Here is a 27,534-nt window from a genome sequence, read left to right on the forward strand (position 1 = left end):
GTCTCACTTTTAATCTTCTCGATTTAGGTGGCACGATTCCATCTTCTGGGCCTGAATCATCATAACCAGAGTCGGGTTTCATTGGTCTAAAATAGATTGAGAAATCGAGTAATAAAGAATAAAAGAGGAAAACACATGATCCTATAGGTGAAGCTGTAGGAATGGTCTAAAGGGGCACTCCACTGCCCCAGCATTCAGAACATTTTGTTCCGAATGCTGGGTGCGGGCTGTGGGGGGTCGTGTTTTCACGGCCACGCCTCCTCAATGTGAGTCTATGGGAGGGGGCGTGGCAATCGCCACGCCCCCTCCCATAGACTCACATTGAGGGGGCGTGGCCGTGAAAACATGACCCCCGCAGCCCGCACCCAGCCTTCGGAACAAAATGTTCTGAACGCTGGGGCAATGGCGTACCCCTTTAACACATTTTGCTTTACTGTGTACAAAAAGTCTACAGAACAGATAATTCAGTGTAATCAGATACATTGAGAAAGGAGACGGGATTATAAAGGGGGGTCCTGGGAAAATACAACGGGGTAAATAATCAGAAATGTTCTATTTTTCAGTCTAGCATTACAGGGACTCTTCGACTATCTGCTGCCTCTTTGGACCATCTTAGTGTGCTCCATCTATCAGCCTAGATTTATGTTAAAAATGTGCGCCAAAAGTGGTGTACTTCTTGTTGTATTTAAAAGGAATGTGGTGCCCATGTTTTCTTTTTTTCCGATTGAAGCCAAATACTTTAACATAGTCTTTTTTGCTATCTGTTTCTATTTTCTAATTGTATTTTCTTTAATTTCCTTCATTGTACATTAAAAGGGGGGCAGCCATCTTGCCTGAGCTGTTTTTGACAGCATTTAGAGATATGCTTTACAGCAAGCCCCATGGACAACAATAGACAGGAGCTGTCCCATTAAAATGAATGGGAAAGGCTTCTGGGCATGCTCCGTGACCTTTGTTGTGGCCATGCCATAGGGAGGGAGACGCTGGGCTGTGAACATCACCTATTATTTTCTCCAGCCGAAGGTGTCACCTTTAATTGTAATTCTGTCTTTATTGATAAGGGCGCCCTGTTGCTCCGAGAAATTGGTTTTATTTGGATTTTATCAGCGTGGAATAGCTGCAGAGACCGCCCTGTATTGCACCTTTGTCCATGGTTGTACTTGGACGTAGTACAACCTCCTTTGGTAAGCGCAATTCACACAGTGCGTTACCTATCTTATCCCTTGGTGTCACACTACGGAGCGCATCTGTTACGCCGAGCGCTCCGGGTCCCTGCTCCTCCCCGGAGCGCTCGCGGTGTCTCTCTCTCTGCAGCGCCCCGGTCAGATCCGCTGACCGGGAGCGCTTCACTGACATTGCCGGCGGGGATGCGATTCGCATAGCGCGACGCGCCTGCTCGCGAATCGCATCCCAAGTCACTTACCCGTCCCGGTCCCCGGTTGTCATGTTCTGGCGCGCGCGGCTCCGCTCTCTAGGGCGCGCGCGCGCCAGCTCTCTGAGATTTAAAGGGCCAGTGCACCAATGATTGGTGCCTGGCCCAATCAGCCTAATTAGCTTCCACCTGCTCCCTGGCTATATTACCTCACTTCCCCTGCACTTCCTTGCCGGATCCTGTTGCCTTGTGCCAGTGAAAGCGTTTAGTGTTGTCCATAGCCTGTGTTCCAGACCTTCTGCTATTCCTATTTGACTACGAACCTTGCCGCCTGCCCCGACCTTCTGCTACGTCTGACCTTGCCTCTGCCTAGTCCTTCTGTCCCACGCCTTCTCAGCAGTCAGCGAGGTTGAGCCGTTGCCGGTGGATAAGACCTGGTTGCTACCGCCGCAGCAAGACCATCCCGCTTTGTGGCGGGCTCTGGTGAATACCAGTAGCAACTTAGAACCGGTCCACCGGTACGGTCCACGCCAATCCCTCGCTGACACAGAGGATCCATATCCAGCCAGCCGAATCGTAACAGCATCCTTGTTCTCTTTTTTTATTTCAGTTTATTGATAAGGAGGACACTGCTGATTTGTACAGGGACTACTAGTTGTATCGCGGTATTGTAACCACTTACATTACTGGTACAAGGACGCGCTGGTCTATGGAGGTCTTGAAATAGTAAATCCAATTGGTCACACTTGCTACCTACCACAAGGACAACACCCAGGATCATTGCACAGACATCATCTCCCAACGGAGCAGGAGCGCAGCAGTACACCCGACCGGAGCCCATCTGTCCATGCTGCGACACTTAGGAGACGGCCGAGTCTCCCGCAGCATACCCTCTTGCTATAGAGAGTCTGCGGTGAGGATACAGACCAGCGCGTCCTTGTACCAGTAAGGTAAGCGGTTATAATACCGTGCTAGTAGTCCCAGCATGCCTTTACTGTTATAACTATTTCAATTACTGCTTATCTCAGCACATTGAATCTAGTGACTCAGAATACGTCTGGTACAAACGTTCTACAACGAATACTACTTACCAAGGTATTATATTAGCTGATATAGCGATTCTATATATAGCGATTCTAAAAGAAAGACTTCCTTGTGACTACAAGAAACTGCAGCTAAACATAAGGAATAGCTTTTTAGTCACTACTTGTAGCTAACTTGTATCCATTGTGTGATTGATTTTATTCAATATAATATATTGCACATTTATCTAGTTCATGTATGTACTGATTTATTCTACAATACATTGTGACTTTAGTGGCACACAAGGGCCCTGTGTGCCACCAGTTATGTTTGGAACTATTTTATATGGTACATACCACTGTTGTTTACATTTTATTACCAAAATAAAATATTTTCCTGAATATCCGACACCTTGAGCCCCAGATTCTTACTTTATTTTCTGAAGACACTTTACTTTTAAGCCGTACCCCCTTTTGCGTATGTCATGCCCACTTCCAAGTAAGCCACACCCTTTTGTTGAGTTAGGTGCAACAGTGTCAAAGTGTTTCTATGATCTCCCTCTTATTTCTGACCCCTGTGAGCCCTTATCCCTTCTGACCCCTGTGAGCCCTTATCCCTTCTGACCCCTGTGACTGCCACCAATCAGCAAAATAAAAAGGCCAAAGAATGCTGCGGCCCCTTTAATGTTTATCCAGGCACAGCGGGGTATCTATACATAGGCCTGTGCTTGGTACTGAAGCTTGGTACTCACTTGCATGAAGCAGATCTGCCCCTATATGTTCACCTTTGATTTACAGTTGTTTAATTCAACTACATAGGTCGTCAAGGGTTAAAAAATACAAGAAAAGAGCAACAATCCTTACTTTAGTCTAACAGAATCTTCCCCCACGGGTTCTCGTCTCCTACTCCCCTCTTGTGCTCGGTGACGGTTGAAGCCGGACGGTAGCCATAGGGTGCCATGCTGCCGCTTCCTGCTGACCTTCACCCCAATGATCACCACAGCTATCAGTATCATTGGGAAAACAACACTCACTGGTAAAAACCATGGGGCCTGGTGGATCGGGATTGGGGGGGAGGACGGTCTTGTAGCACCTGATATGAAAATAGAATTGTAAAAACAAAGGAGAAAAGAGGAACAAAGGTTGAAATTATGACGACCATAGACATTTGATATTTATTATTTTATATTATATTGGAGGTTCAGTAGTGCCCGCTGCTGAGCAGAATTATTACCAATGTCTACAGTTCATGGGGCCTCGAAGTTTGGATAGCACTAGAAGATATAGGGATACATGCACCTTCTCTAGTGGAACCCTTTCCATTATAGAAATCCAACAAAGAAGAAGAAGAAAACACACCAAAAAAGTGATAACTTTTGAGTGATGTTTAAAGTCCATGTGACAGAATCATCACTTGTTACATTAACCAGAAACGTTTCCCAGAAAAGCAACATTTTGGGTGTAGAAGATCTTCTGCAGGGGCCTGAAACATGGGATCCACCACCAACCAGCTGACTAAAGGGACTGTAATGGTAAAGTGAGTTACTGGCCCCATACTTTAGTAATGCCTGTGTCTGGTATTAGGTTGGGATTCTACTTGGCAGTATTGTGGAAAACGTCCACTGTAGTTTTTGAGCCAAACAGTAGAGGGGACAAGTCACTCTCCATCGATCAGCTGTCAGCTGAGCCACATAACTCTACCATGATGGAAGATGTTATTGATATTGATGCTGGATTTCAACCTCCCCAACCCTTTGGCTCCCACTTGATATAAGTCACTCATAGAAGTTTCATTCAGTATTTAATTCTCTTTTCCCGGTGAAAAAAACAAGGTAAACTACAACCTTTTGGGGAATGAAGATAAATAAGCACTCAACATAAATTTATTTAGTGTGTTTGGCCATCTCAAAAGGATGAATTACTGTCATCACTTTCATGCTGCCTGAACAGGGCTCTGAGTTGTGGTGGTCCCTGGTAACTTCTCCCCACCCTGTCAGCCTTGAATAAAGGCTAGGGGATAAGTTATAGATCTCGAGGGGTCCGACCGCTGGAACCCCCCGCAATCTCCTGAACGGGGCACCGGCAGTCTGCCGGAAGAGGCCGTTAGGACACCCGCAGGAAGTTGTGGCCCACACACCCCCTCCATGTATCCCAATGGGATACATGGAGAGGGCGTGTTAGCCATGGCTCTGGGCAAGGGTCGGCATGCCCCCTTCCAGCAGACTGCGGGGCCTCGTTCAGGAGATTGAGGGGGGTCCCAGCGGTCGGACCCCCCGCAATCTATAACTTATCCCCTAGCCTTTAAATAGGGGATACATTATGTTTCACTATAGAACTCCTTTAATAGATCACTGCCTGTTTAAATATAGAGAGAGATCTACCAATCAAGGTTAAAGAGATGGGCGAGAAACTGATGGGTCTGTCTACAATCTGCTGCCAATGTTACCTGTGTTCAGCCATCGGTAAGAGCACATGAATAGTAGAGGCTTTAGGGGAACATGTCATTACTTTCATGTTGCCCGAACCACAAGTCATTGAGGACTATGGCACCTTCTCGCCACCCCACAAGTCTGGATTATGAAATCTCACCCTTTTTGGGTATATGGAGAGATCTATCATCTATGCCCGGTGAGTCAGGCCAAAGTTACGGTGGACCATCCCAATGGCTCATGGCTCCGGCAGCATGGAAGTGATGACAGGTTCCCTTTAGTAATGAACTTCAGCCCTGTATAGCTATTATCCAAGCAATTTTAGCTTAGTATACACTACAATATTATCTGCTGTGTACTTACTTGGAATATGACTTACTCCCAGGAAAGTATATTGCTGTTCTGTCGCATTTAGAGCTTCCAAGAAGTGAACGGCCTCTTCAGAGGAGTCAATACATGAAGACAAGGGACAGTGGGAGCCAAGTATCTCCATGTACAGGACACACCTGGGGAACAGAAGACATGAGACACAACGCCTTGGGTTTTTTTCCTCCATCTTTGTCAGTTCCTTATCATCCCACTTACCCAATAGTCTCTTTCCCCTCATGTTCCTGCCTTGGATTAGTGGCCATTTCATACTTCCACCTTTCCAACTTCTCAGGATCCAGGTCTTGAGGATCGTTTTCTTTACACAACCTGAACAACATATCTCCATCATTGTCTCTTGCTAGTCGTAACTTTGCATGGAGGTGCATGGACAGGAAGCGCAATAGTTTGATGACATCATAGCGGTGTAGGACCGAGGCATTGTAACTCAGCACCAGGATGACTTTTCCTATGGGGCTCTCGTGTCCTGAACAGTCACCTCCATCCCAGCCACACTCGGCATTATCACATCCCTTCTCACAGTGACCATTGGCGAAGTGATCAAGGCAGTACTTGTCATAGAGAAGACTGTGGAAAGAGGGAGATGAAGAGATAAGAGGTGGAACAATAGAAGACATGCAGAGCTTCTGAGGCCTTCATATATTGGATACAGTGACCCCTCGACCTACGATGGCCCCAACATACGATAATTTCAACATGCGATGGCCTCTCAGAGGCCATCGCATGTTGAAGGCTGCATCAACATACAATGCTTTTTTATGTCGGGGCCATCGCATAAACGGCTATCCGGCAGCGCAGACTGCTTCAGTTGCCACCAGATAGCCATTTACGGTGCCCCGTGAGCTCCGGTGACGATCTCTTACCTGTCCTCGGGGCTCCGGCACGTCCTCTTCGGGATCCCCTGCATCGTCGGTGCTCTCCATCGTCGTCATCACGTCGCTGCGCACGCCGTCCCGTCATCCAATAGGAGCGGCGTGCGTAGCGACCTGATGGCGGCGACGGAGCGCGCGGATGCCAGGGAAGCAGAGGCCTTACCGGAGCGTCGGGGACACCTCGGGGACGCGGCGACATTGATGGACGGGGACATCCAGGGCAGAGGTGATGAGCGGTGACGGTCTGGAGCGGCGGGGACAGGTGAGTACAACTTCCTCTAACAGTGGTCTTCAACCTGCGGACCTCCAGATGGCTCAAAACTACAACACCCAGCATGCCTGGACAGCCAACAGCTGTCCGGGCATGCTGGGTGTTGTAGTTTTGCAACATCTGGAGGTCAGCAAGTTGTAGACCACTGTCCTATACTTTACATTGCACGGATCCCTCAACATGCGATGGTTTCAACAAACGATGGTCCATTTGGAACGGATTACCATCGTATGTTGAGGGACCACTGGTATATGAATATGGGAATAGTGTCACTTTCTACATACAATGAACAATATGGAAATCTCTATTATGTCCACCTGCAGTTCTACTCTACTTGTGCCCTGCTGGTGTTATTGTCTTTAATGTAGTTCTAGCTATTCTTACTGTCATTATTTTCAAGAGTGCCTGTCATCAAACCATATTTTCTAAACTAATTCAGATTATATTCCCTAACTACTCCTAACACCTCTCCTGCCCTTAAAAAACATTTCCAAGCTTTTAAAAGCTGTATATCATACCTTTCCATTTTCTCACATTGTCTGAGCTCCTGGCAGGAGAAAGTGGGCGTTCCCCAGCAGGCGCGATGTCACTGAAGCCTGTGAGAGCTGTACCTTGCCATGTCCTGCACACACTTCCTGAGTTTGGTCTCCTGCCAGGGCGGGAGGAGACCAAACTATCTGTTTGACTTGTGCAGGGAACAGAACAGAGCCTCCTAGTGGCCGTTTTTTCCATCACATTAAAAACATATAAAAGTTTGAGAATTTTAACAGTAAGTAAATAGCAAAGTGTCTTATAATTACATAAGGAACAATATATTAAGTTTAGTTTGGTGACAGGTACTCTTTCAAGGATCAGCATGAACAAAGCCACAGTTCCCACCCAGATAAATTAAAAATGGCTCTTGTGTGCCAACAGGTCCTTAGATATTCATGATGACTTACTTGCAGATTCCTGTAGAGTTACAGTCAAACCCATCATATAGGCACGCCTTATTGTTACATTGTTTGTCACAGATTCCATTTCGGAAGGTTCTCCGGCAATCTACATGTGGACAATATTTCCATGGCCCCTGGGGAGGTGAGGCGGTAGGTCCCACATACTGTTGGCACCTCGGTCCAGTAAAACCATGGGAACAATTACAATGTGGTTTCCCATCCAATCCCAGGACACAAGTTCCACCAAAATAGCAAGTGAAGGATGTGCATACATCAGTGCTGCAGGTCGGACCCAAATACCCCTGAGTGAAGATACAAAGGAAAAAGAAAAAACAAGATAAAGATCCATAGGTATGTAATGGGGTCAGATGGTGATTTATGGAACTCAATGAAAACGAAGCACCAATGATTGTACGTCTGTAGGGAGAATTGTAGGTATCAGCTAATAATTCAATACTCCAAATTTTTATTTTATTTTTAGATTGAGCTTTTCTTTATAAATTGTCATAATTTGAAAGTAAGTAAAAAATATATTTTATAAAGTCACCTATTCATAAAATATTCTGTCACCTAAAGGGCAGAAATACGTGACTATGACCCTTTACGTCAATACAATCATCATGGAGGAGTTTCTGTTCCCCAGCGGCACCATAGTCTTTGCCTAGAATCGGCTTTGGTGAGAACTATGCGCTAGGCCGGCATATTTATTGTAAATCTGCAGATAGAGCTAAAAATATTTTACAGCTATCTTTAGTGACCCCCTTCATGAATGTGTGTGGTCATTTAGCTGAGTGTGCAGGTATGGTCTATGGAGAGAGGTAAATAAGCACCTTCTAGACTTCAGCAGTGGCTAATCTAAGGCTAGGTTCAGACTACGGAATTTCCGCCTGCAATTCCTCTTTGAAATTGCAGGCGGAAATTCCGCTTGCTAAAATGTATAGTGTAGTGAATGGGTTTCGGTTCACAAATTCACACTTCGGAATTTGTGAAGCGGAATTTGTGAATGGAAAATCCGATTGGAAATTTCCGCCTGAAGAATGGCGTTGCTCTTTCTTCAGGCGGAAATCCGTGCGGAACACATTGCAGTCTATTGGAGATGGCAGTGTCCGCGCGGTCCTAGCGCCGACTGATTCAGTCAGCGCTGGCCGCACTCAGAATCTCCGGGCGGAAATTTTCTGCCAGGAAATTCCGTAGTCTGAACCTAGCCTAAGGGTCTATTCACATGGCAGAATTTCCACTTGCGGAATTCCGCCTGAAATTAAAGCCTATAGACCTCTATGGGATTCCACACTCCCGTTCACACTTCTGAATTTCTGCTTGCGGAATTCCGCTAGCGGAATTCCGCAAGCAGAAATTCAGAAGTGTGAATGGGAGTACAGAATCCCATAGAAGTCTATGGGCTTTAATTTCAGGCGGAATTCCGCAAGTGGAAGTTCAGCCATGTAAATAGAGGGGGAACAAAGTGTTCTTTCCCCTTTACTTAGGCTGCATTCACACCACGTTTTTGCAATACAGTTCCCGTATACGTTTTCAATGTGAAAACCGTACAGAACCATATTGAAAACCATATGCATTGACTCTCCATTGAAAACCGTACGCCAAAAGATGCATCAGGTTGTGTCCGTTTTGCATCCTGTACGGTTTTGTAATTTTTTTTCCCGCACCCAAAACCGTAGCCTACCACGTTTTTTGGTCCAGGTGAAAAAAGCTGTATTAAACCGTATACGTTTTTTTAAAACATGGGAGTCAATGGGAACCGTATGTGCATTCCGGTTCCATCCGGTTTTCACCATCCGGTTTTTGAATTTGCACAGTTTTTTTTCTTGGAATTTCAATCAAACAAGTGAAACTTTATTCAAAATGGAGTGAAAAGTTAAAAACGTATATACGTTTTTTTCTTACAGAACGGATGCAACTGTATACGGGTTGAAATTTGTACACACGTTTTGATACAGTTTAGTCCGGTTTTGAGGAATCCGTTTTTCATCAAAAACCTGATACGGGAACTGTATTGCAAAAACGTGGTGTGAATGCAGCCTTACTCTATCAGGAGACTGTTGGCCGGTACTAATATAAATTACATTATTGGACAACCCCGTGGTTGACTCTTACCAAAAGCCATCGCCAACAGTAACTCCGAGCAGTCATTATGGAGGTTGCCCAGTATGAATAAGGAAGAAGACCAACGATAGAATAGTCAGCCAGTTAATGGCCATTTTACTTTGCCAAAAGGTCAAGACTAGAGATGATTACATTTATAATAAGTATGATTTGTCTCAATTGGTTTTGTCCACTGGATACAGTCCTCATAGACCTCAAAGGGTCATGCTGGACTTTGCCATTGAATGTGGTGCTCTTTATTTTTAGACAAAACCAATGAAATCCCAATGAGTAAGTTCAGACAAATACAAACCTACAGTAAATTAACTCATCTCCAGTCAAGACGTCTCTTTCCTCATATATATCATATTTAGAATGAAAATATTGAACGTGTTCTTAGCTTTAAGGAAGATTTGGAGTAGACAGTTCTGCTGACCACTCGGTGGTATTTACCTTTGGACAGGTGCATGTAAATCCAAGAAGAGTGTTCACGGCCACCGTACAGACTCCGCCATTCTCACATGGGTTATGGTCACAGACATTGATGATATTTTCACACCTCTGACCTGAAGAGTCCAAAAGTGTATGAGATTCAGGGAAACATGAGACAAGTCCAAACAACCAACCTTGTTCCATTTGAATGGCCATTCTGGGATAAGTACTGGAGTACCCCTTTAGCTCCATTTAGCTTTAGAGTTAGTAAGGTTATAGTTAAGAAGTGGGACCTTAACCCTACCAACCCTGTTTCCGTAACATTGGCCCACATTTACTATCCCTCATATGCTACAATTTTTGACTTTTAAACGCATTTATTATTAAGGAATAGTAAAACGTATCACACTAGATACTTTTTCATTTTCTAACACAAAAAAGGGCATGGCTAAAGATTGTCTAGGTTTAAGCCTCATCTAGAAAGCTGAATACGCACAGTTTTTGAGGGCATAAAAGTGGCGCTTTACAAGCCAAAATTGAAGCAAAAAGTTTGAGTTGGAACTACATGCGCCAAAATGTTGGTCCATGTGCAAGAAGCACTTCTATATACACATACTGTACCGTGGACCCTCAAGTTACAATATTAATTCGTTCTGGGACCACTATTGTATGTTTAGACCATAACTCCCAAAATGTCATCCAAAAATAGGAAAAAAGTGAGGATTAAAGAAAAATAAGTAGATAAATAATATAGATAAATAAAGTTCTTACATATAAAAGTAATAAAGATCTGCTGGGAGCTGTAATCACTGTCTATGTAGAGGACAGGAGCTTCTTCAGGGTCCTGTACAGTACACAGTGTCCTAAAAAAGTAACATGGAGCCGCCCTCACCTGGTGTCCAAAGGAGCAGCTAACCCTGGCACAGGTAAAGTGTACAGAACATGTAATACCTCCCTGTACTGTAGGGGGCGCTACCAGACACCAGTCAGTGCATACACTTCAGTAATACAGGTAAAGAATAGTACAGAACATGTAATACCTCCCTGTACTGTAGGGGGCGCTACCAGACACCAGTCAGTGTATACACTTTCAATGGTCCAGAAAAGACTGAAAATATCGTAACCTGAGGCCATTGTAAGTTGAGGGATCATTGTATAAGGGAAAACTAATAAAATAAAGTCTATCATTACATATTCAGCACAGAAAACAGCTGCTAGATTATTACAAGTTACGATGCTTTACCGGTATAATTTTGATGACATTGGCACTGGTAACCATTGGCCACTTCGACACAGGTAAGTGTCCCCCGTGGGTCGCATGGGTTGAAGAGACATTCGTTCACATCCCCTTCACAGCGGTCTCCTACGTAGCCTTGAGGACATACGCAAGTGAAACCCCCAACCTTATCCAGACAGGTGCCCCCATGAAAACACCGGGGCTCACTGGTGGCACACTCATCCACGTTGACTTCACACCGGGGTCCTGATAAATGAGAAGAAATATATCAGTCACAGGGCGGACACTCATCTCCTTATGTTTTATAGCATATTCTGTTTTACAGTACGATGGACGTCCATAAAATTTCCACACTTGACACGATAAGACGCGACTAATTACTCCTCCTCCCGCCTTCACCATTTCCATTAAGGATATATGAATGCAGAAACTTCTTGAACGTCCCTTGTACTTTTATATGAGGCCTTGTTCCCACCAGTAAAGGGATTATTTCTGGTACAGCTATGGGGTCACTGTGGTTGACTCTTATTTAGTGTTTTATGGTCATATTGGATCTAATTATTATGGGGCACTGTAGCTGTCGCTCTTTTAAGGACACTGCGACTCTAGTGATACTGTTGCTGGTAACATGTAGGCATCTACACATACAGTATACTATGGTTACCTTCATGGCCATCTTTGCTTTCTGTGATGCCTTGTCTATATTGTGCAAAGAAATATAAGATTATAAGGTCTCTAGTTTCGGAAACCTCCGGGTTTCCGGGACTGGGGACGTGACGTCCCACCATGCCCCCTCCATTTATGTCTATGGGAGGGGGCGTGACGGCCGTCACGCCCCCTCCCATAGACATGGATGGAGGGGGCATGACGTGACGTCACGTCCCCATTGCATAGAATGTGGGTGCTGCAGGGAGATCACGGGGGTCCCAGCAGCGATGACCCCCCCCCCACCCCCGCGATCAGACATATTATCCCCTATCCTTTGGGATAAGATGTTTTTGCCCGGAATACCCCTTTAGGGTAGATTAATAGGTTTACTTCTTTCTCAAAATAATATGGGGATGTATACTTATGTGCGCATGCCTTCTCTTTTTCTGACTCTGGCTGAAGAGGTCACCTCTGGGATCCCCATTGCTTAGTAGATTCACAGCCTTTTAGTGCATTCCCTTTAGGGCACAATGTCCTTGGAAAAATTATGCTAAATCGTTCTCCTGCAGAAGGAAGACATTTGTCTCACTCTAGTGGACCCTGTGGGTGAATACCTCGTAAGCCAATGTCTAAATGACAGTATTTTTCCCATTTTTTTTTATAAAGGGTGAAAAATGACGTGCAAAAAATATCTAAAAAATATTTTTTGTTTTTTGAGATTCAAAATGAGCCTCAAAAACTGTGGAAACATAGCCTAAAAGTGATATAACAATGCTAGGAAGTAACGGGTGGGGTCTTGCTCCCTTCTGTGCCAACTCTGAGTATGTGACTACATCAAGGCTTTTGTTGAAGCGGGTGAGGGCCTCCACATAAGGGGTTCTTCTCCTTCTTTCCACTCTTTATGGTTTTTATCCTGCAACTTCAGAACCTTTAGAAAATCTCTACTTACCTTGGGTTCCTAAAGGACAAACACATTGATAGCTGCCGCCTTGGGGAACACACAGTCCATTGTGTAGACAAGGTTGTGGTTGGCATGGATCTCTTTCTGTGCAAGTTTTTCCTAAGTAACCAAGAGGGCACTAAAAAGTGAAAAATAGATATGAATGAACATTGACTGAATAATAAGATGTAAGTGCCGGCATTGACAAGATGAGGTCTAACATTACTCTATGGGCTTTTTACAGGAATTATGACATTCTCACACAAACTCTTACCTGGCAGGAAGGTGACCCAGAAATATCCGAGCAGCGGCCACCATTTTTACAAGGGTTTGGCTGGCATGGATCAATCTTCACTTGGCAAAGAGCACCAGAATATCCAGGGAAACAGAGACACACATACGATGTACCAGAATCCACACAGTGTCCGTGTCCATGACATAGTGAGTCTGGGTTTATTCCTTTAAGAAAAAGAGAACATTAAGACAAATGCGTAGTATATTGTAGATACGTTCTGATCCCCACCATTCCCCAAACCACCCTCCATCTTCTGTGGATAAAGTAGTTTGTCTTCTATCAGACAGTAACCTATAGTTTGTTACCTCTGGAAGCTGTGGCCTTGCAGGTCAGAAGGGAGGTCTCACAGTGACTTCCACCCCATCCGAGAGCACAAGAGCAGCGGTAGTTGGTCCCGATCTGAGAGCAGGAGCCTCCATTTTGACACGGTTTACGAGCACAGAAATCCACAGTGTCCTGGTTGCGTAATAGTTAGAAGAGTAAACAATTGTACCAAAATTGACTGTAAAAAATTATATCAAGCCGTATAGATAACAATGGTTTGAGAAGACATGACTCAGGACTATAAACAAGAGATAGGACATTTCTGCCCGGTCCCCTAAATGTGTGTTGGTTGGTTGGCTGTTAGCAGTACCAATGTTCTGATGGTGGCTTAGAAGAAAGAGAAGAGGAAAGTATCCGAATTTCTACCTTATGGATAACCCATAATAGGGTCCATTGGTGGACAGTGATGTCACTAGAACTTCCCAAGGTATCCATTAAAGGTATATCAGTGTTAGATGTGAGGTATCCCAGTACCGGAGTGCGTCCTGTCAGGTAAACATTGCTTCAGGTGCCTGTGATGGACCCTGCTGCTCAGGTGATACTGTGATATTCATTGTGATACAGGTACTTGATTTGTTAATGTATATTATGTTGCACTGTACCTTGTACTGGACATCTATAAGGAGGTATGATGCAGAGAACCCATGTGACCCTGATTGCCCAATGGGAAACCCCAAATTGCCCTGTATATAGTGTAGGGGGTGGAGCTATTCAGTCAGTGCTCACTCTAAGAAAGTGTTTATGCTGCGTGCAGAGCTCTATGTGAGCTGCAGTGTGGAAAGGAGTCAGAAGAAGTGTGAGTTGATTCCAAGAGAAGCCTGAAGAAAATCTCTTATCAAATAAGCCCCGCCATTCTGCAAGTGTTCACCGCACAGTAGTTAGTGGAATTGATACCCTGGCGGGACCTTAGCAAAACCCTAGTCAGTGTGGGATTTCTCCAAGTCTCAATTCTGTCATATATAATAGCAAGTCAATTCAAGTGGGTGAACAGCACCATAAGTCCCAGCAGGGCCACAGGACTCCAAGGCGTTACACTGCATCCCTTCCACTCTGCTCTGTACTGCGAGAATTAGTAGATAGTCATCCGTAACCTGACATCGGTGTGTTTATTGCCCCGCGCCTGGCCCAGAAGAAGTGGTCTCCACCTCGGACCGTGTAGGTTAACGGTGCCTTGGCGTCACAGTTTGACAAGTATATCTTGCACGCCCTTTTTCACCACAGATGCCATAGCTAATGTAGTATCAGTTAAATGGACACATGATCTCAATCTATAGAATAGCATATAGAGAACTACTGTACAGTAGACAAATACCAGACAGATGGAGGCCTAAAGGAAACTCTTTTGACCTATGTCTGACAATGGACCCCTATGGACATATTTCTTGATGTATATGCTAAACATAAGGAGAAAATATTATGCGAACAGGGCCCTTTTGACATATCATTCCTTAGACATATTTATTCTAGGGTAGAACATAGGACTTTATGGAAGCACCATACAAAAGCTTAAAACTGATCTGTAGGCTCCAAATGATTATTCATTCAACCATCTATTCATATTGTATTATCTTACTAACCTCACAGTTGTCCCCCGTGTATATCTCAGGACAGGAGCAGATGTAGCCTCCTGGAACATCATGGCACGTGCCTCCATTTTTGCATGGTTCCGGTTTGCAAAATGTCACTTGATCTTGGCACTGGCTACCTGTGAATTTCTCTGGACACAGACAGGTGAAGGAGGCAACGCCATCCACACAAGTGCCTCCATTAAGACAGGAACTACATGAAAGATATAAAATGTATAAGTCACAAAGGAGGGTCACTGTTCTATCCGGCTCTTTAACCTTAAAGGGCCCTTGTCATTTCTGGTAACCTTTCAGGACAAGCTGTCATGTGTGTCTACATATAGTCTACAAAAGGCTGACAACAGAAGTGAATGCACACCAACACCTCTATACAGTGGTCCCTCAAGTTACAATATTAATGGGTTCCAGGACGACCATTGTATGTTGAGACCATTGTATGTTGAGACCATAACTCTATGGAAACCTGGCAATTGGTTCTGAAGCCCCAAAATGTCATCCAAAAATAGGAAAAAGTGAGAATTAAAGATAAATAAGTAGATAACTAATACAGATAAAGCAAATCCTTACATATAAAAGTAAGAAAGATCTGCTGGGAGCTGTAATCACTGTCTATGTCAGTGTTTCCCAACCAGGGTGCCTCCAGTTGTTGCAAAACTACGACTCCCAGCATGCCCGGACAGCCTTCGGCTGTCCGGGCATGCTGGGAGTTGTAGTTTTGCAACAGCTGGAGGCACCCTCTTTGGGAAACACTGGTCTATGTAGAGGACAGGAGCTTCTTCAGGGTCCTGTACAGAACACGCAATGTCCTAAAAAAAAAAAGGAAAATGGAGCCGCCCTCACCTGATGTCCAAAGGAGCAGCTAACCCTGGTAAAGGTAAAGTGTACAGAACATGTAATACCTCCCTGTACTGTAGGGGGTGCTACCAGACACCAGTCAGTGCATACACTTCAGTAATACAGGTAAAGAGTACAGAACATGTAATACCTCCCTGTACTGTAGGGGGCGCTACCAGACACCAGTCAGTGCATACACTTCAGTAATACAGGTAAAGAGTACAGAACATGTAATACCTCCCTGTACTGTAGGGGGTGCTACCAGACACCAGTCAGTGCATACACTTCTGTAATACAGGTAAAGAGTACAGAACATGTAATACCTCCCTGTACTGTAGGGGGTGCTACCAGACACCAGTCAGTGCATACACTTCAGTAATACAGGTAAAGAGTACAGAACATGTAATACCTCCCTGTACTGTAGGGGGCGCTACCAGACACCAGTCCGTGCATACACTTCAGTAATACAGGTAAAGAGTACAGAACATGTAATACCTCCCTGTACACTAGGGGGCGCTACCAGACACCAGTCAGTGCATACACTTCAGTAATACAGGTAAAGAGTACAGAACATGTTCTACCTCCCTGTACTGTAGGGGGTGCTACCAGACACCAGTCAGTGCATACGCTTCAGTAATAGAGGTAAAGAGTACAGAACATGTAATACCTTCCTGTACTGTAGGGGGCGCTACCAGACACCAGTCAGTGCATACACTTCAGTAATACAGGTAAAGAGTACAGAACATGTAATACCTCCCTGTACTGTAGGGGGCACTACCAGACACCAGTCAGTGCATACACTTCAGTAATACAGGTAAAGAGTACAGAACATGTAATACCTTCCTGTACTGTAGGGGGCGCTACCAGACACCAGTCAGTGCATACACTTCAGTAATACAGGTAAAGAGTACAGAACATGTAATACCTCCCTGTACTGTAGGGGGCGCTACCAGACACCAGTCAGTGCATACACTTCAGTAATACAGGTAAAGAGTACAGAACATGTAATACCTCCCTGTACTGTAGGGGGAGCTACCAGACACCAGTCAGTGCATGCACTTTAGGAATACATGGTTTTACCAGTGAAATATCCATTCTGATTGGTCGGTTCTTCCAGCCATTGACACGTTTCGTAGATTCCATAGCATTGTATGTTGAGTCTGGTTTCAAGTTACAATGGTCCAGAAAAGACCATCGTATGTTGAAACTATTGTATGTTGAGGCCATTGTAAGTTGAGGGATCACTGTATATGCAAATGAATAAACTTGATTTTTATTGAAAAGCAAGAAAGGGGAGTACAAACACCATTAAGGAATGTAATCCTATCTCTATCCCCTGACTTATACTAAATATTAAAACTAGTAATCAGCAAAGAAACCTGATCTCCATATAAAGTGCCTAGTGCAAACAATCCGATACCATGTAACCATGTACCAGACAAATAGAGCTAATATCAACAAAAGTGAATGTGGAAGACAAGGATATAATAAACAAATGCACAAAAACAGATATGTGTACTGCACTTAAGGATCTAAAACAACCCCCAAAATCAAAACCTAAAGTTACATTATAAAGGTAAGTTCTGGCTTAAAGGGGTACTCCGGCGTTTAGACATCTTATCCCCTATCCAAAGGATAAGGCATAAGATGCCTGATCGCGGGGGTCCCATTGCTGGGGACCCCGTGATCTTGCACGCCGCACCCTGTTAAAATCAGTCCCCGGCTGTCACTCCCCGCCCCATAGGCTTGCATTGAGGGGGCGGAGCGTGACGTCACATGGGGGCGGAGCCGTGACGTCACAATGCTCCGATCCCGTGATTGCCAGTAATGAGACCCAGAGCGAACATGCTCCGGGGACTGATTTTAACGGGTGCGGCGTGCAAGATAACGGGGGTCCCCAGCGGCAGGGCCCCCCGCGATCAGGCATCTTATCCCCAATCCTTTGGATAGGGGATAAGATGTCTAAGCGCCGGAGTACCCCTTTAAAGAATAACAATCAATAGGGTAAGCAATAAGACATGAGGACAGTTTCACCGGCTTGCTCAGCCGGTCCCCTGACTCTGGATGAAACTGTCCTAATATCTTATTGCTTACCCTATTGATTGTTATTCTTTTTTTTTTTCAACTTTTTTTCAACGATTACGCCGTTCACCATACAGGATAACTAACATTATATTTTAATAGTTCGGACATTTACGCACGTGGCAATAAGAAATATGTTTATAAATTTTTTTTTTTTTACACTTTTTGGGGGTAAAATGGTAAAAACTGACTTTTTACCTTTTTTGGGGGGGGAAGGGATTTTTCATAGGGGACTATTTATAGCAATCATTTGATTGCTAATACTGTTCAGTGCTATGCATAGGACATAGCACTGATCAGTATTATCGGTCATCGTCTGCTCTGGTCTGCTCGATCTCAGACCAGAGTAGAAGACCCCAGGAGATAGCTGGAGGCAGGTGAGGGGACCTCTGGCCGCCATTACAGATGATCGCCAGCTCCAACTACAGCGCTGCGGGCGATCCGATCAACCATATTAAATGTCGCACTGCCGCAGATGCTGTGATCTGTATTGATCACGGCATCTGAGGGGTTAATGGGGAACATCGGCGCGATCACTGATGTCCACCATTACCGGTGGGTCCCGGCTGCTATATTACGTATGTCCATAACGTAAATGTACGGCATGGTGTGTTAGGTACCACCGCACCACGACGTACATTTACGTCCAATGTCGTTAAGGGGTTAAGATATCCCCTTGAACCATTTATCTATACATGAGAAACTTACATACTCATTTTCAAACTTTTATTTTCTTACCTGTTGGTACAATCCTGAGTGTTGACCTCACAGTTGATCCCCTCGTAGCCTCTGACACAGTCACATTTGTAGGAATTGGTTAGTTTCCTGCAGGCCCCTCCATTTTGGCAGGGTAAACTTCTACAGTGGTCCACCGTCTCTTCACACAACGTCCCTATGTATCCAGGTGGACACGTACATGTGAAGGAATCTATCAGACTTGTGCACGTTCCTCCATTCTGGCAGCTGTCTATGGGGAAGAAAAGATATGGTCGGAAACAATTAGAAAAATACACAAAGTCATCTATATATGTTTAACAATATTACTATAAAAAAAAGGGAAACATAGGATAGCCCTGAGATGACTGGGCATTATGGGAGTTGTAGGTTTGTCACAGCTGGGACTGGGGAACATTGCCGAGAACAGTGGTCTCCAAAGTGTGGCCCTCCAGATGTTTCCACCGACAGTCCTGGCGCGCTGGAAGTTGTAGTTTTGCAACATATGGAGGGCCACAGTTTGGAGACCACTGCCCTAGAATATACAATCACTGCACCTGAACCAGTTATGACCTCCTGACAGGTCGCTTTGGAGAACTACACTATTCTATAAAAAAAAAATCTTAATCCTTCCAGTACCTATCAGCTGTTTTATGCTACAGAGGAGAGTTCTTTTCTTTTTTAATTACTTTTCTATCTGACCACAGTGCTCTCTGCTGACACCTCTGTCCCTGTCAGGAACTGTCCACAGTAGGAGCAAATCCCCATAGCAAACCTCTCCTGCTCTGGACAGTTCCTAAAACGGACAGAGGTGTCAGCAGAGAGCACTGTGGTCAGACAGAAAAGAAATTCAAAAAGAAAAGAAATTCCTGTGGAGCGTACAGCAGCTGATAAGCACTGGAAGGATTAAGATTTTAAATAGAAATAATTTACAAATCTGTTTAACTTTCCAGTTGATTTTAAAAAAAATAAAAAATAAATAATAATAATAATAATAATAATAATAAAAAAAAAAAAAAAATATATATATATATATATATATATATATATATATATAGTTTTCCACCGGAGTACCCCTTTAACATTAGTATAACCATAGAATGTCTCTACATCACCTGTTGAACAGTGGTCAAGCTTCATCTCACAATGTGGCCCCACGTAGCCCGGAGAACAGACGCAACTGTAATTTCCGGGACTATTTACGCATTTTCCCGCATTCTTACAGGGATCTTCCACACATTCATCTTCATCAAGTTCACAAGAGAATCCTACAAGAAGAAGACAAAACCTAAACCTGGTGGTCAACCAGTAACATTACTCCCCAAAACACCAATAATCTCTATGAGTATGGAAAAAAAAAAAGTCGCCTAAATGTCCAAATATTTTGGATGTTAAAATAATAGTAAGCAAAGGCCGCAGTGCTACAAGGATACAAGCAAACTGGGAACCCACCATGATAGAAATAATCTGATTCTAAGAACACGAGAGATTTTCCTAAGGATACAGAAAGCGCTAAAGTATCTGTGAAATGCGCAGGGCCATGGAGGAGACGAGACCCGGAGGTGAATATTGTTGGGTGTAAGGTGATTAACGAATATGAAGAAATTAAAGGGGTATTCCGGGAAAAAACATTTTATCCCCTATCCAAAGGATAGGGGGGGGGGGGGGGGGGCGCTGCTGGGACCCCTCGCGATCTCCCTGCAGCACCCGCATTTTATGCAGGGACTGCGTCTCTAGTTTCGGAAACCTCCAGGCATGTGACGTCACGCCACGCCCCCTCCATTCATGTCTATGGGAGGGGGCGTGACTGCGTCACGCCCCCTCCCATAGACATGAATGGAGGGGGCGTGGCGTGGCGTCACATCCCCGGAAACCCGGAGGTTTCCGAAACTGGAGATAGAATGCGCGTGCTGCAGGGAGATCATGGGGGTCCAAGCGGCGCCCCCCTCCCCCCCCCCCCGATCAGACATCTTATCCCCTATCCTTTAGATAGGGGATACAATGTTTTTGCCCGGAATACCCCTTTAATTGTAATCGCTACAAGATAAAGATAGTAACAAGAAACAACGAAAGGTCCATAACTTACCGCTCCATCCTTTAGGGCAGAGACAGGAGGGGGCAGTAAAGTTGGGGTGATCATAGCAGATTCCGTCATGTTGACAGCTGTCTGGATGACAGAGGGATATGGTGGTCTCACAGTATATCCCTAAGAGAGGAAGGAAAAGCTCAGCTATATACCGTCTATTGCATGAAAGCATTTATGTCAAGGGAACCGGTCACAGTGAAGATGAAGTCCAATCTACAAGCACCATGATATAGAGCAGGAGGAGCCGAGCAGAATGATATATAGTTTATTGGGGATAACTTCATTTATTTATGAGAATTTCTCCTTATTCCGGGTCAAGTAGTCAAGTGGGAGGTGCCAGTTATTGATTGACAGCAGTGTATAAGAGAGACCTGTCAATCACTGAGCACCCGCTTGACTACTTCTACTTCATGTGATCATGTGACCATTTTTAAATTTTGAAAAGCATCACTAAACCCAGCTTTTTTTCCCATCTGGCACCCATCTGGCACCCATCTGTGTACCCATAAATATTGTTGTCAGTTTGACATTACTCGTGCTGTCTCGGTATTAAAATGGGCACTGTCAAAATCCAAAGTTTTTTTTATATGTCGTACGTCTTTGAAAACATTAACCTGTCTAATATACTTCATAAGGAATGTATCTCCCGTTTTATAGAAACTGGGACTAGGGGGTCTCCATACCATTTACAACATAATCCTGTCGGCCTGCATCTTTGTCCCAGGTGAAGCACAGGCAGGGACAAAGTCCAGGAAGTGAGGGCGGGGCTAGAACTCCTCTGTGCTCACTCCTGTCCTATCAGAGTGCAGCATGAAAACTGAGAGAAGGGGTTACAGAGCAGCCTACAGTCCCGGCACAGCACAGCAGACTCAGGGAGGAAGTGAATGCATAGTGAGTGAGGACGGGCTCAGTGCTTGCCTCGGACACCCCCCTTCCTAAGCAGTGGATGTCAGAATGAGTGAGCAGCAGAACAGAGGGATTTTGAGCTAAATACAGAAGCTAGACACATAAAAAATACATGCAAAGAATCTGCATGATCTAGTAAGTATCTAGTATATAGAGGCATTATTGCTTTATAAAGCTTAAAGAGGTATTCCAGGAAAAAACTTGTATATATATATATATATATATATATATATATATGCAGAGGGTAGGCAGCACAACCACGTATTCTAGAAATCTTGGGGTGCAGGCAAGGATAGCAGTCCCAATCGCAGACAGCTCAGATAATCCAAGACGCAGAAAATATAGCAGCACACCCAGTAGTAAAGTGCAAAAATTGGGATTTATTGACCCATATCAGATGCGACGTTTCGACGGCATCCCGCCATCTTTTTCAAGCATGATACACAGGTTACAACATCCACATTATATCAGGTGTGTAATTAACAAACAATCAAGTATAAAAAGTGTTATAAAAAGTGATCAAACGTACAATCATAAGAATAAAGTGTATACAGAATATAAAACATATGAGTGACAAACCAATTCAATCATGACATAAATATATATTAAATACAAAATATATAAAATAAGTGTATATCGATATCCCTAGGTCAAAGTCCACAGGTGCGCCAAATCGGCAGTGAATTAAAAACAATTAAAAACATAAATTCTACCTTGAGACAGATCCACATACTCCTGCATGCCCATAGACGCCATAACGGCGTTGTTCACTTCCGCATCGGTATCCAGCAGTCATGTGATCATCACCTGATCACACACGTCACATGGGCTTCACCGGCTTCAGCCAGCCGGTTCGGCGCATGCGCACATACTGTTGTATATCGTGTAGAGTGTTAATATACAGTAATAAAGATTCTAGAGGTGATGATTTCGAGAATTAGTAGTCTAAATACCATACATAAGACTCTCGCCAATGTCAATGCACACATTGCTGTGAGCTTCTGCGTCCTCCCCAACACTGCGGAAAACGCATGTAAACCGCAACACAATGTGTACAGAGACATAACTAAGTAGATTAGTAAGAATTAATTAAGAAATTATTGAAAAAACAGTTTATTATGTTAGTTTAGTTAGTGAACAAATATGGGTGGGTTTCCGACACGTCCCACCGAATAACCGGTAGAACGCGTCGAAAACGCATCCACCCATAGGAAGTGTAAAACAAAAAAAATAATTAGATGTAAAAAAATAATAAATAATTGTGAAAAAATGAATAAAAATTATGGGGATATTTTATAACCCAGTGTACGTGAGTGTAAAAATTAATGCGGTAATAATAATGGTAATGTGAAAATGTGAAAATATGAATAATAATAATTAAAACAATTAAAAAATAAAACATAACGAAAGTTTAATAATTGATACGATGTCTCGCTGATGTGAAAAACACATCGTGGATCATAGATAAGTAATGTGTCAAATTGGTGTACAAATAATGGTCCTAACAGTGTTATGTAAAGGATCAAGGAAAATAGTGTCAAGGTGATGTTATATTTATCTAGAATTTATAGTAGACTTATTGGATATCCCCTCCAACTATTAGTTAGAGGATATATACCTATATGGTATATACCTATATGGTACAAAATGATTTCCAACTTCACCAAAAGGGGTTATCCCCGCAATTTATTACAGGAGAGCAAAGAGAAAGTCCTAACTATGGGGAGACGGGAACTGATACACAATAAACAGAAAAAGGCTAGTTTACCTAGAATGGCTTTTGTATCTACTTACAACACTTATTCAGGCAGAATAGCGAATATTATTCGCAAACACTGGTCCATAGTGAGTGAGTATCACCCGACGGTCCCCGACTTTAGGGTACCCCCGTTAATGTCCTATCGTAAGTCACCTAGTCTGAAAGACAAACTGGTAAAAACTGATGTGTCCATGAAACCTAATGAACAACAGAAATATCTAACAGTCAAACAGAGAGGTTCCTTTCCGTGCCGGAACTGTATTAACTGCCCCCGCATGCTCAAAGGACCGACATTTGTACACCCTCGTACCAACCGAGAGTACAAAATTAACCATTATTTGACATGCACCTCTAGTTTTGTAGTGTACATTTTGACTTGCCCCTGTCGCCTTCTGTATGTGGGAGAAACAACCCTCGACTTCCGTACCCGCCTCAACCAACACCGGTACTCCATCCGAAAAGCTCGGATGGATTTGCCGGTGTCGAAACATTTCGTTGAGGCAGGGCATACAGAGGGCGACCTGAGATACACACTGGTTGACCATGTCCCACTGCCCAAACGCGGGGGAGACAGGGTCAGTCTGCTAAAAAAGAGGGAACTATTCTGGATTTTCGAATTGGAATCTTTACGCCCTAAGGGTTTGAATGTCGATTTTGCCATTACACCATCCATCTGTAGGGCCTAGGATCATGCCCCTCATTGGAGAACGGTACACAGGATTATTCTATTCCTAAACTGTATATTATATGTTCATATAATTGTGTGTTTATGACACTGATACTACTCTCTTCTTTTCTTCAGATTTCAAGCAATATGACACCGAAGAGACAAATCCAACAATTCTCCTGCCCAGCTATAACTGTTGCACCAATCATGGATTGTTTCAAAATGGTGATGATAGATTGATTTCACTATTGTATACCATATAGGTATATATCCTCTAACTAATAGTTGGAGGGGATATCCAATAAGTCTACTATAAATTCTAGATAAATATAACATCACCTTGACACTATTTTCCTTGATCCTTTACATAACACTGTTAGGACCATTATTTGTACACCAATTTGACACATTACTTATCTATGATCCACGATGTGTTTTTCACATCAGCGAGACATCGTATCAATTATTAAACTTTCGTTATGTTTTATTTTTTAATTGTTTTAATTATTATTATTCATATTTTCACATTTTCACATTACCATTATTATTACCGCATTAATTTTTACACTCACGTACACTGGGTTATAAAATATCCCCATAATTTTTATTCATTTTTTCACAATTATTTATTATTTTTTTACATCTAATTATTTTTTTTGTTTTACACTTCCTATGGGTGGATGCGTTTTCGACGCGTTCTACCGGTTATTCGGTGGGACGTGTCGGAAACCCACCCATATTTGTTCACTAACTAAACTAACATAATAAACTGTTTTTTCAATAATTTCTTAATTAATTCTTACTAATCTACTTAGTTATGTCTCTGTACACATTGTGTTGCGGTTTACATGCGTTTTCCGCAGTGTTGGGGAGGACGCAGAAGCTCACAGCAATGTGTGCATTGACATTGGCGAGAGTCTTATGTATGGTATTTAGACTACTAATTCTCGAAATCATCACCTCTAGAATCTTTATTACTGTATATTAACACTCTACACGATATACAACAGTATGTGCGCATGCGCCGAACCGGCTGGCTGAAGCCGGTGAAGCCCATGTGACGTGTGTGATCAGGTGATGATCACATGACTGCTGGATACCGATGCGGAAGTGAACAACGCCGTTATGGCGTCTATGGGCATGCAGGAGTATGTGGATCTGTCTCAAGGTAGAATTTATGTTTTTAATTGTTTTTAATTCACTGCCGATTTGGCGCACCTGTGGACTTTGACCTAGGGATATCGATATACACTTATTTTATATATTTTGTATTTAATATATATTTATGTCATGATTGAATTGGTTTGTCACTCATATGTTTTATATTCTGTATACACTTTATTCTTATGATTGTACGTTTGATCACTTTTTATAACACTTTTTATACTTGATTGTTTGTTAATTACACACCTGATATAATGTGGATGTTGTAACCTGTGTATCATGCTTGAAAAAGATGGCGGGATGCCGTCGAAACGTCGCATCTGATATGGGTCAATAAATCCCAATTTTTGCACTTTACTACTGGGTGTGCTGCTATATTTTCTGCGTCTTATATATATATATATATATATATATATATCAACTGGCTCCAGAACGTTAAACAGATTTGTAAATTACTTCTATTAAAAAATCTTAATCCTTTCAGTACTTATGAGCTTCTGAAGTTAAGGTTGTTCTTTTCTGTCTACGTGCTCTCTGATGACATGTGTCTCGGGAAACGCCCAGTTTAGAAGAGGTTTGCTATGGGGATTTGCTTCTAAACTGGGCGGTTCCCGAGACAGGTGTAATCAGAGAGCACTTAGACAGAAAAAGAACAATCTTATCTTCAGAAGCTCATAAGTACTGAAAGGATTAAGATTTTTTTAATAGAAGTAATTTACAAATCTGTTTATCTTTCTGGAACCAATTGATAAATATCAAAAAGTTTTTTCCTGGATAACCCCTTTAAGGGTATGTTCACACGTACGGGATCCTGCGCAGATTCGATGCGCAGGATTTGTAACTGAAGATTAGATACTGTGCTCAGTCATTTAGTTGACTTAATTTAATTGAAATCTGCAGCAGAAAATCCTGTTCATCAAATCCTGTGCATCAAATCTGTGTTCGTGTGAACGTACCCTAAAAGGGATTGGATAGAGTCCTGTTAGAGTCCTCTATGTGACAGACACAAATTTTCAGGGCAATTGTGGCACTTTTGTTTTAGATCAAATTTATAGCTACCTAATTGATCCAACCTGAAATGTATTAGGAAATGGGCTCATCCTCTTATATATTACACAAACATGAATGCTATCAAATAAAACTAATAAACAGGACCAGAATAATTTATTTATATATATATATATATATATATATATATATATCTCAAAAATGAATGATAAGAAGTGCTGTACATTACACACAGTGTATACATGCTGGGTGTGGGGATATATTTGGATATATTTTTGAATACTTCATGCATGCTTCTCTGTATTAGTCTTGGTACCTGTATACCCGGTGGTACAGCTACAGTTGAAGCCATCTTGGTTTGGTTGGCAGGTTCCCCCGTTTTTGCAGGAATTGGTGGCACACTCATGGATGGGAGATTCACAGTTTGGTCCCGTCCATCCATCCTCACACTCACACTCAGAGCTGAGAGAGGAGAATGAAAGACATAGGTCATTATGGATGGAGCAATTCATTGTCCTGTCCTTCATAACGCCCTTCAGAAACTGCGAGGATGGAATCCAATTTACATACCAATACTGGGTGCCTACAAGTTGGGAGAACTAAGTGGTGGTATTCCAGCTTGATCTTTTTGGGAGCATAATTTGGTAAAGAAATTCTAAAGCTTCATATAATGTAGGTAAAATATCCCGATCATTTGGTTCTTAAAAAAATCCAAAATATTTTTCATCTGCTATCTTAAAATGAAGTACTTGACCGGGTCCAGTCAGACAATCTATAGCCAACCTGCTGAATCCTATGGTCTAATGAAGAAGCCCCCTAATGTACAGGTATCAAGCAACAAACCCACCTATTGTCCTGACAGCTCCCGTGGACACAGGTAATGTTGCTGCAGCTTATATTGAGAAGAACACAAACAGGAAGTACCGTCCCCGGTGGGCAGGTGCACAGGAAGCCGCCATCTACATTTTGACAAGTCCCTTCATTTTCACAAGGGTTATTAATACATTCATCAATGTCAACATCACATAGAGGCCCTGAGAAGAGATTAGGATTCAGAACAAGTTATATATAAGACACATTACGCCAATGTATTACTATTTTTACATTTATTTCTTAATATTCTGTATATTCGTTTCTATATAAAAAAAATTAACACAAACTTTTTTTATAAAAATGGCGGCTATTTTAAGTGCCAAAGGTTTCTTTTGCTTTCTGTGTTTGTTTTAGCTCATAATACTTTTTATTAATTGTTTCTTCATATGTTTCCAGTCACCTGAGAAGCCCGGTTCACATTGACATTGAAAATTGTTCACGAGGTCGATGCAGTGCCCCCGTACACAGGGGTTACTGGCACATTCATTGATATTTGCATCACAGGTGGGACCTTCAAAAGAAAACCAAAATGTAAGAGAGCACATTAATACAATTCTACCATAGACTGAATCTATACCTGTATAAAAATAT

General features: G+C 43.0%; 1 protein-coding gene across 1 annotated transcript in view; it reads right to left on the reverse strand.

The window, feature by feature from the left end:
- The window catches only part of LOC130291077 (neurogenic locus notch homolog protein 1-like), a 72,752-nt gene that overhangs the window by 5,342 nt on the left and 39,876 nt on the right, over positions 1-27,534 (reverse strand). Inside the window, exons 11-27 of the mRNA XM_056539450.1 lie at positions 27,344-27,454; positions 26,918-27,104; positions 26,387-26,532; positions 20,567-20,686; positions 19,596-19,748; positions 18,505-18,733; positions 14,842-15,043; positions 13,246-13,396; positions 12,920-13,104; positions 12,655-12,784; positions 11,064-11,303; positions 9,842-9,954; positions 7,295-7,590; positions 5,409-5,777; positions 5,187-5,329; positions 3,259-3,487; positions 8-86 (exon numbers count right to left, since the gene is read on the reverse strand). Of these exons, the coding sequence (XP_056395425.1) occupies positions 8-86; positions 3,259-3,487; positions 5,187-5,329; positions 5,409-5,777; positions 7,295-7,590; positions 9,842-9,954; positions 11,064-11,303; positions 12,655-12,784; positions 12,920-13,104; positions 13,246-13,396; positions 14,842-15,043; positions 18,505-18,733; positions 19,596-19,748; positions 20,567-20,686; positions 26,387-26,532; positions 26,918-27,104; positions 27,344-27,454 (3,083 nt within the window). The remainder of the gene's footprint in view (positions 1-7; positions 87-3,258; positions 3,488-5,186; positions 5,330-5,408; positions 5,778-7,294; positions 7,591-9,841; positions 9,955-11,063; positions 11,304-12,654; positions 12,785-12,919; positions 13,105-13,245; positions 13,397-14,841; positions 15,044-18,504; positions 18,734-19,595; positions 19,749-20,566; positions 20,687-26,386; positions 26,533-26,917; positions 27,105-27,343; positions 27,455-27,534) is intronic.

Source organism: Hyla sarda, chromosome 9 (genome assembly GCF_029499605.1).
Source record: "Hyla sarda isolate aHylSar1 chromosome 9, aHylSar1.hap1, whole genome shotgun sequence".
Classification (NCBI taxonomy): Eukaryota; Metazoa; Chordata; class Amphibia; order Anura; family Hylidae; genus Hyla; species Hyla sarda.